General features: G+C 40.5%; 1 protein-coding gene across 1 annotated transcript; it reads right to left on the reverse strand.

The window, feature by feature from the left end:
• Window positions 1–299: 299 nt before the first annotated feature.
• LOC138046603 (T-complex protein 1 subunit epsilon-like) lies at window positions 300–12,720 on the reverse strand. The gene is made up of 10 exons (XM_068893211.1): window positions 12,486–12,720; window positions 12,342–12,402; window positions 10,311–10,475; window positions 9,756–9,954; window positions 8,431–8,623; window positions 7,188–7,457; window positions 4,810–4,995; window positions 3,025–3,162; window positions 1,032–1,212; window positions 300–690 (listed from the first exon to the last, which is right to left on the reverse strand). Exons 1-10 carry the CDS (start codon window positions 12,606–12,608, stop codon window positions 566–568), a joined length of 1,641 nt encoding a protein of 546 aa, XP_068749312.1. The 5' UTR covers window positions 12,609–12,720; the 3' UTR covers window positions 300–565.
• Window positions 12,721–13,223: the final 503 nt, after the last annotated feature.

Here is a 13,223-nt window from a genome sequence, read left to right on the forward strand (position 1 = left end):
ATGTGTCTACTGCAGATCTTACTTGCAAGACAATTAATGCAAGCACTGTTATAGCGCAAATTTACATTCTGAAGTGCAGCCCGTTGACTCGGCCGTTGAATACAAACAGAAACAAGTTTATGAAAATTATGGGAAACACTTTGTTCCATGCGTCACATTTCGGTTTTCCTTTTTTTAAATTTGCGTTTGGAAACAGCCCTTTCTATGAAGCGAAGCCAAGGATGTCGTTGAATGAGAATAGTCACAAGTTGACGAATGTCATGTGACACAATTCGTTTTACGAAAGAAAATCCGTCGTATTTGGGTTTTACTTTTTTTATTGAATATGCGAATCGAAACACTTTTTTCTTTCAATGTCCTCCACAGTTACACAATATCTGGTATCGCTACAACGTTTGGCCTGCTGTTCATAACAAAGCTGTTCATTTTCCACCGTTCTCCAATGGAGGAATGTAGCTGTTTTGTTCGACGCACGAATTGTTCAATGTGTATTTTCTTTCAGCGAGGTGATCAGGAAACGCTGCGTTACGTGACAGAGACAACCTCGCGTCAAGTTGAAGACCTGTTACCCCGACTCTCCTTGCGTTCGAATGTCGTCGATTTTGAGAATCATCTTCACCAGCTGGGTAGCCAGGCTAATCTGTTGCTTTTTGCCAATTAAAGTCTCTATCACGTGTTGTTCTTTCATGTCTGAAAAGGAAGAAAAGGTCTGATTTTTTTTTCGCCTGAAGTACTGATTTTGCAAAGCAAGGCCTGTATTAAGAACTAGCTGATGACGTTGTTGCCGAATATTTAATAGGCGAAGCCAAGCAAGGACTACGAGGACGGATATGAAAACGCTGCGTAATTATCAAAAATGTTTCGCAACTTTAGCAAGTCATTCGGCATGGAAGAAATTCTAACGAAGAGAGAGATTTAAACAATTCATGTATATGAAGAAACATTTGTACTAGATGTACAGTTATTGATTTATAAAACATTTCTTTTTTTCTCCTTTGCGAATTATTAGTGAGCTGAATAATTCTACCCACCATTTATTCCTGTATCCATGCAATCCACGCCTAGTCTTGGATTTTCTTCGGCCACTTGTCTGGACTTGATGTCAGCAACTGTTTGAATCGGATTGAGCCCTGAATTCTCTGCTAAGGCCAGCGGTATGGCCTCCAAGGCATCACTAAACGCTCGCATGGCGTACTGCTCCAATGTGGATATCTAAGGCGAGACAATTTTTCCTATTGTGATTAAATTATTTTGAGGATTCGGTCATATCGAAAAGCTACCTTTAAAGTGGTTTCCAATTGAGAGTTTATAATTATTTTATAACAATTTCGTGATTGCTTCGGATTTGTGCAGCTGACAGAGTCACTGTAGTTGTGAGGAAACTACTGTTTTGCGTTATGTGCGAGTGAAACGTTGTATCATGTCAAATAAGTTACCAAAGTTGAATTGCCTGCCCCACGATAACACAGCAAATGCTTTTCATTCAATTAATTTATTTTGGGTTTTTCATGTTAACATGCTCCAAGTAAAATGTCACTCCACCATGCTCGCTCAACCAAAAACAACCCCTTAATTCGCTCTGACAAGGGGAGCTAACGCTCGAAACATCAGCTTCGTAATCTCCCCATCGTGGTTACTTTACATTTACGAACTCCGACCTTCGATAGTACAAATTTTCGTCGTGTCGTTCGGGTTTTGATTCAGTACACTTAGTGACTGGCCGAAAAACCTAGCACTGACCACATTATCGGCCAACAAGAGGTACTGTGCGAGCAAAACCAGTTGTTTGATTGTCTTCGTGCAAACGGAAAGGAAAGAAAAGGAACTTTTATTTAAGTGTCTAGTCGTTCTAGCGCTGGAGCACTAATTGGGGACACTGTAAAATGAAATTAACGATGAAAGCAAATCAAGTCAAAGGTTGGTTTTTGTGGAGAGGGGAAACCGGAGTACCCGGAGAAAACCTCTCTGTGTAGAGTAGAGAACCAACGAACTCAACCCACATATGACGCCGAGTCAGGGAATCGATTCCACATTGGTGGGAGGCGAGTGCTCTCACCATGCACTCCGCCATCCCTGCACTCCTCCCTGCAACAACTCCCAACATTGTTGGGAGTTGTTGGTTCTGCAGATGTTGGATGGTGTCGGCAGTTGTATACAAACGGATGCCATAACTTCCCAACAATGTAAGCACGTGCAGTGTATTTATGAAAAGGATAAGACTCTGTAAAAGTTAATGGAGGGGACAGTTCTTGACTGCTTTAACTATTGACACCTCAAACGTCCTAGGACCCCCCTAGTAGACGAGCAAAAATCTGACGAGTGAACGTCTCACTCCCAGGAGTCAACGGGTTAAAATGCGTTGCTATCTCCATGGAGACCACGTGTAATGCGCATGCGTGGCCCCAACAATGTTGGAAGAGAGTTCTGAGCAAACGGATCCCACAATGTTGCGCTACGCTTCGGCGATCACGTAAAAAAAGTCGTTCGCTCAAACATGAGACAAGTTTCAAACCTCGTCCAACAACTCCCAACAACATCCAACAGTGTTGTGCAAACAAACGCAACATGTAACACCCAACAATGTTGGGAGTTGTTGCCGACAACGTTGCGTCCGTTTGCAAGGGGCTTGTGAGATGATGTGGGATTGTGGATACAGTGTAGCTAAAGTACTTACTTTGGTTTTTCTTTCCAGGAACTTAGAGCGAGTTTCAATCGAGTGTCGTAAAACCAAAACCAAAGTAATTACTTTGGCCAATCAAAAAGGACGGAGACAATCCAGTAAACCAATCAAAACTCGAAGTAATTACACGTAGCCGACACAAAGCGCGGGAAAATGTGTACGCGCGAGCCACGATTGGTTTTGGTTTCTCTTCTGATTGGTTGAAAAAGTGGCGCGAGAACTTTGAACCAATCACCGGGTGAAATAATGCAAAACCAAAGCAATTCGCTAATTACTTTCGACACTCAACTGAAACCGCTTTAAAACCGCTCTGTCATTGACCATACAGTAACTTCTCTTCTTACCTTGTCAGCTTCCCTGGTGACAGCCAGTGAGCAGGCGAGCTCCGTTGCCCCTCCACCGTACACCACTCGGTTATCCCGAACCAGATTCCTAACGACGCATAGAGCATCGTGGAGACTCCTCTTGGCTTCTTCTATGATCTAATTCAACAAAAGAAAAGAAAGAGTACATGCTTTACTCTGGTTTTAATTTTTTCCGTCGCCGTTGACGCGCTTACTTGAGGACGGGATATCTTTCAAACTGGTTACATTTAATGAACATCGGGGGGAAAAATAAGGCTTTACAGACTATTTTGGTGACTGAAGAGAGAGGAGACAGGCTCAGACTGAATTGAACATGTACTAGAGTATTTTCTGAATAAGGACCTTTAGCAACCACGACGGCAAAGGCAACGAGAACGTCATCTCAAAATATTTATTCGCGTTATTGCAATCACTTCGCGACTATTGCAAGATTTTTAATGCGTCAAAGGTGTAGTAGTTCCTTAAGACTAAAAATAGTATGAACGCGCATCATTTAGGAGGAAAAAATGAAATTTATTCTCAAGTGCCCACGTTCTTCATAAAACCTCAAATTTGGGCATTTCAATCTGTTGTTTTGCCGGCTATGGCAAAGAAATGGACAAAAATAAAAAACGCACGACCAAAGCGTGCAAACCTATTGCTTTTGTTCACCAAGGCATTTAGACGCCTCGCCGTTCCAAAATTTGAACGCCCAAATCGGGGTAATACAAAATATGTCTTAAAATGCATTCCGCACGGCACGATCTTTTTTCCTCTTTTAACTAATCATATATTGTTATATACCCAACCTTTCACCCAACAAAACGAGCACTGTGATTGGTTGGTTCTTGGTCACGTGCCCCTGATCAAATTCAAACGTATCCCGATCTGGATACAATTCCACAGTTGTTGCCCGCTCCGCATGTTTTGTTGCGATTGTTGACGGAAAAGTCTAAATATACAACAAAGCACTTAATGTCTGGTCCCTCGGGAAACTAGTTAGTTTTGTTTTCCCTCGAGTTCTGATGTTTCCCTTGACTTCGTCTCGGGAAAACAAAACTAACTGTTTCCCTCGGAACCATACATTAAGTGTATAGTGTTGTGGCATCGTCGTTGCTTCAGCTTGAAGCCACGGTGAACATATTTGACTGGTTCTGCAACTGTACAAAATTAATTGACCACAGTACCGAAAAAACTTATGGTACAATATCTTGGAATATTTGCACTCGCCTCGTGCACTTTCTGTACAATAACTTGACAATTGGGTAAAAAGTGTGCAAGGGATATCATACAATGGTGGCCGCAGGCTCTTGTACGTTTAGTAAAATTCTCTAGCTTACTAAGGAATAATGTACAGTAACTATAGTTCAATAAAGGTACTCCAAGTGCATGTGGTTAACTGTCGTCTAATTGTGGATTTATTGCCAAAGAAGCAATGTTTTTAGTTTTTTTACATGGAAAAAAGAAACCGTGCTATATTATAAATAATGTAGAAATGTGTTGTCCGTAATGTACGCACCATATTATTTGTAGTTAACGTGTACAAACCTTTGTAATTAGTGTTTGCAAATAAGTGTAAGAAAAAATAATGCTGTATTAAAAAATAATAAAGAGAGATAGAGAGAGAAAAGAAAGAGTGAGAAAAATGCCAAAAAAAAAAAACAACAACAACACATGAACACATAATGAAGCAAGGAAGCACACAACAATCCTACATATATTGTAACATTCCACTAGGAAAAATTACATAAGAACACCAGGCCTATTCTCAACTGGGTGTCTTACCATTTTATTTCCTCCACGAATGAAGATTGTCACAGCTCGGGAATTGAGGCACTCTTCAATAACCAACATTCTGTCCTTAGTTGTCCCAAAACTCAGCTCTTTCACCAGACCAGCTTTGCCCAGTTTCTCGGCTGTTAGTTCGGAAAACCTTGGCACAATTCTCCCACCAGTAGCAATGGCAATAAGCTAAATAAGCAGAAAACAAAATTAGTGAGCTGGAAGTTATTTGTAGTTTAGTATTATAAGGGCCGATTTACACGGTAAGATTTTTGTCCCATGCGTCAACGGCTTACAACAGGCCCACCACATGATTTACGATTGTTGTGTACGTTAGAAAAAATGTCGTAGCATTTTAAAACATGTTTTAAAACGCTGCAACAATCGTAAGTCATGTCGTAAGCCTGTCGTGAGCTTGTCGCATGCGACAAAAATTGTACCTTGTAAATCGGCCCTAAGACACCTTAACTAGTAATTATAACCACCCCCCGGGGCCAGACGTTTAAAAGCCAATTGACACTAATCTGGGGGTTAAATGCCAATTTTGGCCGTCAAAAAAAGCCAGTTAACACCGTCCTTGTAAGTTTATGCTGAAAGAAAGTACAAGTCGAGGTCCAAATTGAAGCCTAAAAGTTATGGAGAATTTTTCTTTTCATCAGAAAATAAACTGCACTTTTAAGTTAAAGTCAGTATTATCAGGGATTGGCTCAATTAATCACCCACTGAACCACTGAGCTCTGCTGGTCTGTTAGTAGGACTGTTTTGACTTAGGGTAAGCAGCGGTATGCTTGCATGTGAGATGTAAGAAGCATGGAGGAGGGCTTGAACAAAGTTTGTTGCACTTTTGACATCATCGTTCTGGGCCTGTACCGACTGTTTAACACTACTGGGCAAGAGATTATGGGTTTGAATCTCAAATAAACCACAATAAGCTTTTAATATGGGGGAGGTCTGGAACACAGTATGATGCCATGGTAACAGAACTGTTAAGCTCATATTGTGGAGAACATTTAGTAGAATCGTAATGCAAAAAATCAAAAATTTCTGATACAAATTGGCTGAGATATCTCTTGGCTAATTTGCATATTTTAAAAACTCGAATATCTCTGGAACAAAAAGAGATATTTGAAAACAGTAAACAGCACTCTTCTTTTCACACGGACTACTTGTTTATGTTTCAAAATGGCTTAGATAGGAAAGATGCAATTTTCGCAAATTTAAATGTAACTACGAAATAATATGAAGTACTGTTTAGCAGCACAGAGACACACTATAAAAGGAGTGGTGCCTAGGGCACAATGATTTATTAATCAATTAATTAATTAATTAATTAATGATTTATTAATCAATCACGGATGCAACCAAGCTCTGTGATAATTTGTGCAATAAAAAAGCCCCTTAAGGCAATGTGTCCGTAATATGTCATAAAATGTTATTTGTCATTGTTTTTTTTAAATCCCCAGCCCCTTTTTCTACACTGTGAGCAGTCCCTTCATAAATTAGTCGAGCGGCCTGCTTTTCTGGGGCAGTCGTCACGCAAATGAATAAAAAGACCCACCCAGGGCCCCCTTTCCTGAAAAATAGGAGCCCTGCAGGAGATTAAGCAGGACAAAGTTCTTTGCACACCATGACTAGGGTGGAAAAAACCCATTGTGATTTCTCTGTCCATTAATTTTCATTTTCTCCTGGAAAAGCGAATTTTTTAGAGTCTTGACATAGTAGTACCCAGCAAAACAAGTAAAAGCTAACCGTCTTCAAAGTGGTTTTTAGACCTAAATACTGTAGATCAGTGCGGCTTTGCTTAGAAACGCTATTTCTTGTTGAACTGAAGCTCTAATTCTGCCTGTTTTCATTCTTTTTACAGTCATAAGCTTCTCATATTTAGACATGATATTCCGTCGTGTAATTGTAAGGAAATGTCCAATGTCAGTTTGACGGATGGCCATTAGTGTTGACCTCGTGTGACTAACCAAATGAAAGACAACAAAATTGAAGGTTTTGAAAGGACTTTGAATACTTTGATAAACTGTTTTCATTTAGTTCAAGAAGCAAAGAGCTGGAGTATTCACCAGAACCATTAAAAGACTGCTTACTTACTTCTGAAAGTCTGTTTTGCCCAGTGGGCACAGTGCATGGCTTTTGATGTGCCACTTCTATTTTTCACGTGGGAATCCCACAAGGGCATGGGCTGGTGAAAGCAAAGGATGCCAGAAGAGTTAAATCGTCAACTGGGAGCGACTCCTAGGGGGCCTGAGCAGTGACTGGATTAAGGTGAGTGATTTTTGTACCATTGCACCGACCCTGCATTCCCTCCTTCAGCCCTTATTTATTATTATTATTATTATTTTTTTTTTACAACAACAAAATAACATGGGTATTACCTCAATCTCTGGTCCTCCAACCCATCTGACTGCTGGAAGTTCATTCTGTAGCAAAAGATGGTTGGCTTCATCGTCAAATCCCCACTGACAGATGGCCAAATTGGCACCTGTGTCCTTGACTTGCTTAACCATCTCATCAAACTTCTCTTTCTCATAGTCCCGGAGCTTCTGATAGTCCTCCACAGAAGTAACATCCAGCTTGTGTTTGGTTTTTGGCTTGGGTGGCTCAAATGGACAAGTTAGGATTGCCAGTTTTGCATCTTTTATCACCTGTTGATCAGATAATTATTCTTCAAAAATAGTGCAGGTGTACAATGGTGCCTTAAAGGTACTGTAGCAATTGAGGAGACAGGCACCTCCTTCAGCTGCATGAAGGTAACCATGGCAGCCCAGTCACAGTTGTCCTTCAGACACCTGTCATTACAACACTGCAAACATGCGAGTGAGATTTATGTGCTTACCCACTAATAACAGCATAGAGGGAGGAAAGGGGAAAAAAAAAAACAAACGAGCAAGCTACCAAGCAAAGAACAGCAAGGAAGAATAATAATACACTGATAATTATACGGGGTGCATTGGGTAGCCCCTGGAACCCCCCACATACAGATGAAGCTGGTGACCATCACTGCATCATTCATAAAAGTAAGTTGCATGAGATGATTTGAACAGATCAAGGATAGTGTCGGAAAGCATAAGGGTGGTATGATACAACTCTTTTTACCACAGAGCCATCTCAACCATTTTCAAATTTCACCAAGGCGCCCAACTATTCCTTACCAATAATTGCAATTTGAAATTGCACTAATTTCCCATGGGTGGTTTGAACCCTCTTGAGGCTTGCAAATAAGAGTTATGATTACAATCCTTAAACTAGGAATAATTTTAAACAACTATTCACCAAAGTGGAGGTGGCTACATGTAGCTGTGGCTTTAGATAAAATTAATATCCACCACTAGCCACCAACACAGAGGTGAATTGTGGTTTTAGTATATATACTAAAACAGTGATAAAACATAGGCTTAAAAAGAGCATTTTAACTTATTTATTCCTGCAACGATTACAACATTTTAGGGCGCAAGTTGCTAGGAGGTGAATAGCAAAGGACAATTTATTCGGAGTTATGAGGAGACAATCAGACCGCACCTCTACCACTATCTTAATACATACGTCTAAAAATAATTATTATCTTTATACTTATGATCCTATTGCAGTACACATTTAAATACTCTTTACATGATTCACCTTTGGCATTTGAGGATGGCTCATATCTTTATCCACAACAACTCCTTTGACCAGCATTGTGTCATCCAACCTGCCACCTTCCTTGCCTTCTACCTTGATGAGTTCAAAATCAACATCTTTCCTCTCAAGATCTGCCACAGACAATACTGCTTCCACCGCAATCTCAGCCAGCTTCCTGTGACATCGGCTGACACTGGGAGATAAAAAGGAGAAGCTTCATTAAGATCCAAGAAGTTGTTACCATGTATAATGTTGACACAGTGACATTCTTAACCATTGACTTTAAGAGTAATGCATGGATTTCTTGAGTGCTTGATGGCTTTCAGTCACATTGCTTGGTGGCGATGTTTTTTTTTTTTCAACAAAACAGAATATGATGTTTGTATAACAGAGATCATTTTCTGAAGAATGAGTTTTGTGCATAAAATCTATTGCTCTTTTTTTTCATTTAGGGGAACAAAATATGGCCATCATGGCAACATGTGAAAAGTTGAGAATTGTTAAAAACTGATAGGACACATTGCAAATCAGTAAGCTTAGAACTAAAATCTTTTGGCATATAAATGAAGCACTGTTTAGGCTTCTCAGTTCATGCAATGCTCTCAACCATAGAGCAAGTTGGTTTTCAAGCATTTCCAACTATACTGCGGTGCAAAAATAAGTTGACAGTCTTGACCCGATCCTCACGAGAATCGAGGATCGAGAATCAAGTCAAGGATCGAGACTCGATTCACTCGAAATCAAACTCAATCCTCAATTCTCGCAAAATTATCGACACAAAACATTGTCAATTATTCAAACTCAATTCAACTTTTGCAAAAGCGTTACTCCTTGCTTAAATAACAAAAGGAACTGTTTAATAAGAAAACGAGATAGCGGCTATCGTTCCTGTGTGTCCTCTCTTCAAACTAGAATCTTACATCGTATATTGTGAATTAAAATATAAATTAAAGCAAAACAGTGAGCTTTACTGCGTGATGGATTTTGGTCATCCGGTCTGATCGTAATCTAAAACTTATTCAATAATCTGGAATTTTGATTGATGCCTGATGGCCAACAGGAAATTCCAGAATGTGTTAACTGCCAAGATGATAGGATCTGGTAACTAAACAAGAATCATTGTACTGTTGCAGTCACACCAGAACGAGCACCAAATTAAGGCTGATGCAAGACAAGATAACTTTACAGACTGCTAATTTAGCTTTTTCTCCTAAACATTTGGTGACATCAACTCAGAAATCCATGTACATGTATCTCTCTCACCAGCTCTACCATGGGTGTACACCACATAAATTTAAAGAATAGTCCTTCAAATTATATCTTACATTTTTGAGCCCAGTGTCGTCATAGCAGTCTGTATCAGCGACTCTGGGTTGTTCTTGTCAACTGGGAAGCTGTCGCAAATCTTGTCCAGCTCTTCATTGGCAATCCTTGCTGCCAACTCATAGCCATCAGCTATTCTTATGGGATGTATTCCCCAGTCTAACAGCTGCTCAGCTTGCTCAAGAAGTGAACCTGCAAGGACTGCAATGAAAGCCACGGAATAAAGTTACCGGTAGAATGATAATTGGAAGGAAACAGGTGCATTGGCTACTTTCTCTGCCACTTTTCCCCAAAAATTGAAGTACTTTAATGAAGACAAATTCTTTCAAACCTAACATTAAAATTCATTTTGGCAACGACAACAGTGGGCTACTCTACTCAAACCAGCTGCTAGATGAAAAACTTCAACCCCTGGACTGAGGTCATCATTGAGTTTAAATGACCCCAAAGAGAAGCTATTGTACATAGAAGCAACTAGACATTTTACTTCCTGAACGAGATCATATTTTCCAATAAAATTTTCATCAGGGCAGATTTCCACAGTTCTGATTGCTTACCAACAACCCCTGTAGTCCCATCTCCAATTTCATCATCCTGGGATTTTGAGAGATCCACCATCAGCTTGGCTATCTGATGCTCGACCTGCATCATATCCAAAATGGTCGCGCCATCATTAGTGACTGTTACGTCGCCATCTGGGCTGACCATCATTTTGTCCATACCTGAGAATCATAACAAGGATAATTCACCACAGAGAAATACGACGCTGACGACGACGCCAAAGAGAACGTCGTCCAAAAATATCATTTCCTGTTACTGTTGTAATAACTTCGTTGGAAACCCAATTCGTTTGGAATGGAAAGTGTATATTAACATTGCAGGAGTAAAATTGGTATGAATTGTGCGGTTGTTTGGGAAGAAAATTACAAACGTCTCATCACTTTCTCCCATCCTCTACGCAACCTGAAATTTGACACAATTCAGTACTTTGTTGTCAGGACAAGGACAGCAAAGAAATGTACCAAAATGAAAACGAATGTGTAGGGTGTGCAGAGCTTTTGCTTTTGCTCATTAAACCTATTGTTTTGTGGCATTCTCACAGCCGTCGTCGTCACCCTTACGTAAGCTCCCTATTACTTTGAATGTGAATTACAATGAGGAAACCAATGGCGAGAGCAATGTGAGAGCAATGTGTGGTGCAAAACTGATGGAGAAAAAGAGGACAGAGGACCTGATGGAGATGTTGGGATTGAAGGAAACAGTGGTGCAGATGTCAAAGGCAAATGGAGTGAGATGGTATGGGCATGTGTTGAGGAGGGATGATGGGCATGTTCTGAGAAAAGCGTTGGAGTTCGAATTGAAGGACAAGAGGAAGCGAGGAGTGAGACGGAGAGTGGGAGTTAGAAAGATTGCTGACAAAGTGGCGTAAATCCGGCCACCCCCGTTTACAGGGATAAACCCCGATCAAAATTGGATTGATTGATTGATTGATTGATTGAAACCACTCTTTCAAAAAAACATTAATTTTTCATGGACAGTTACACGTTTGTGGAGAAAACAACGTTCAGTGTTCAAGCTCTTATATATACTGCAAGTTTCACCACTACCCCTTTTCATCACATTTTAGGAAAACAATTTCAGTTTAATTCATTATTTACTTTTTCACTTACTCCCTCCCTCCCTCCCTTGCTTGCCAATGCCCCCAATGCAGATTGGCAGATCAGTTGGAGGGTTCTTATCCATTTAGTCAGCACCCAGAACGATGACCTACATGTATCTACACTTCTGCAATAAGTTTGCAGTACATGCAGTCATAGTGAAGCCACATATTTGTGACATTGACCTTCTGTCTTCATTTACACAGTGCTTAAAACTATCTACCAACCAACACGAACTACCTCCACTTCTACTACAATGGACCTCTTTAGCTTGTACATGTATGTTTTGTTTTCCCATTTCAGACCACGTGATGTTACCCCAGGGAAAAGTTTCTTTCAAATGTTGTCTTCTGCACTTGCATATGTATGCATAACTTCTGTAAAAACAAAACGAAAATTCCCTTGGGAACATCGCGTGGTCTGAAATGGGAAAACGTACAAACTAAAGAGGTCCATTAAGAGAAATTAAGAAAGAAAAGTATTTTGGATTTGGGTGCAGACGCGTTCACGTTGCTTCTGCAAATAGCAAATTGGTCTCTTATTTCAATTTTCAGACAGTGCAGAGGAGCCGGAAGTCTACGATATTGTCATCCAAATGTCTATATTTAGTGCCCAAAACGTCAAACTTCGCCAGTTTTATGTGCAAGAATTAGACACATCTTTGCTCAATCGAAAATCTGTACATTTAAGTCCACGTGACGACGAACGGTGCTGTACATCTATGCACCTTACGTACATGAAAAATAATCACTGAAAATGATCCTAAAGTCATTTTTTCCTCCACTTCTTTTATGGTTCTCAGACGAGTTTCAGATAGGAGGGGCAATGTGTTAAACTAAACAAGAACACTTGGGGTAGTAATGCCTGTAATCGATCGATTACAATTTTGACAAGCTGATATACGTCAACTCACTTAAGCTCAAAACTAACCTTTTGGGCCGAGAGAAGTCCGTAAAATATTGGCCACGGCTTTGGCCGCCATAACATGAGACTAGGAAAAGAAAACAGCAAATAATTTATCAGCACAAGTTTGCGTGCGATCGATGAAAACATACAACTATAAAGTACTTTTACCTTTTGTGCATCCATCCCTGTCAGCCGCCTTTGCCTTCCTTGTTCCTTGAGGATTATGAATGGCCTGCCATACTCATCGAAGGTGATACCCTGCGGACGTGCTTGTAAAGGCACGGCAGCCATCTTTGCCGATGAAAGGAAGACACTAAAATTCCGTTCTTTGCCGATTAATGCGGATTTTGAGGATGTTCCCTGAAAGCAAATTCAAGAAACACTCCTTCGGATGACCGGTGGTTCCCAGGCTTCCTCGGTTCTCAACATGCTCCCGGAAGATTACACACGCGGGAGCCTAGACCGGTCATAAGCTTTTTGTGGAGCTATTGGTTGTTTACCATTTACCAAAAAAATCCGGAAATTTCGGTTGGAACGTAAATGGTAAGCCTACTTTGGTCTTCCCAAAGGGAAAATTTCCGGAGAAAGCGGGATTTCTTGAAAGGTAGTCCAAAATTCCCAAACGGAAAACGTGTTTACCATTTGCATTCCCCCATGATTAGCCTCCCTCCAGACTCCCTCTGTAAACTTGAACGAATTTTGTAAATGGTACACGCCGATCCCAACTGAATTTCCCATTCGGGAGTTTTTACTTACCATTTGAACAAACCTAGTACCAACCGGTTTCTCGGCTGTTTGTAAATGGTAAACAACCATTATCTTTCGTAGACCGCAGGCCCCCTAAGCGGGAAAGACAAAAAGCCTATAAGGATTTGTATGGGAATCCCGATAAACGACCTGAGAAGA

This window comes from Montipora capricornis, chromosome 1, assembly GCF_036669925.1.
Source record: "Montipora capricornis isolate CH-2021 chromosome 1, ASM3666992v2, whole genome shotgun sequence".
NCBI lineage: Eukaryota > Metazoa > Cnidaria > Anthozoa > Scleractinia > Acroporidae > Montipora > Montipora capricornis.

What these genes read in the sequence shown, in the direction of transcription:
- LOC138046603 (XM_068893211.1), bottom strand. Translation starts at nt 12,608, where the DNA reads ATGGCTGCCGTGCCTTTACAAGCACGTCCGCAGGGTATCACCTTCGAT. An exon ending in ACGACACTGGGCTCAAAAAT is followed by an intron (nt 8,624 to 9,755) that starts GTAAGATATAAT and finishes TTTATCTCCCAG; the next exon opens with TGTCAGCCGATGTCACAGGA. An exon ending in TCACCAGGGAAGCTGACAAG is followed by an intron (nt 1,213 to 3,024) that starts GTAAGAAGAGAA and finishes GTCTCGCCTTAG; the next exon opens with ATATCCACATTGGAGCAGTA.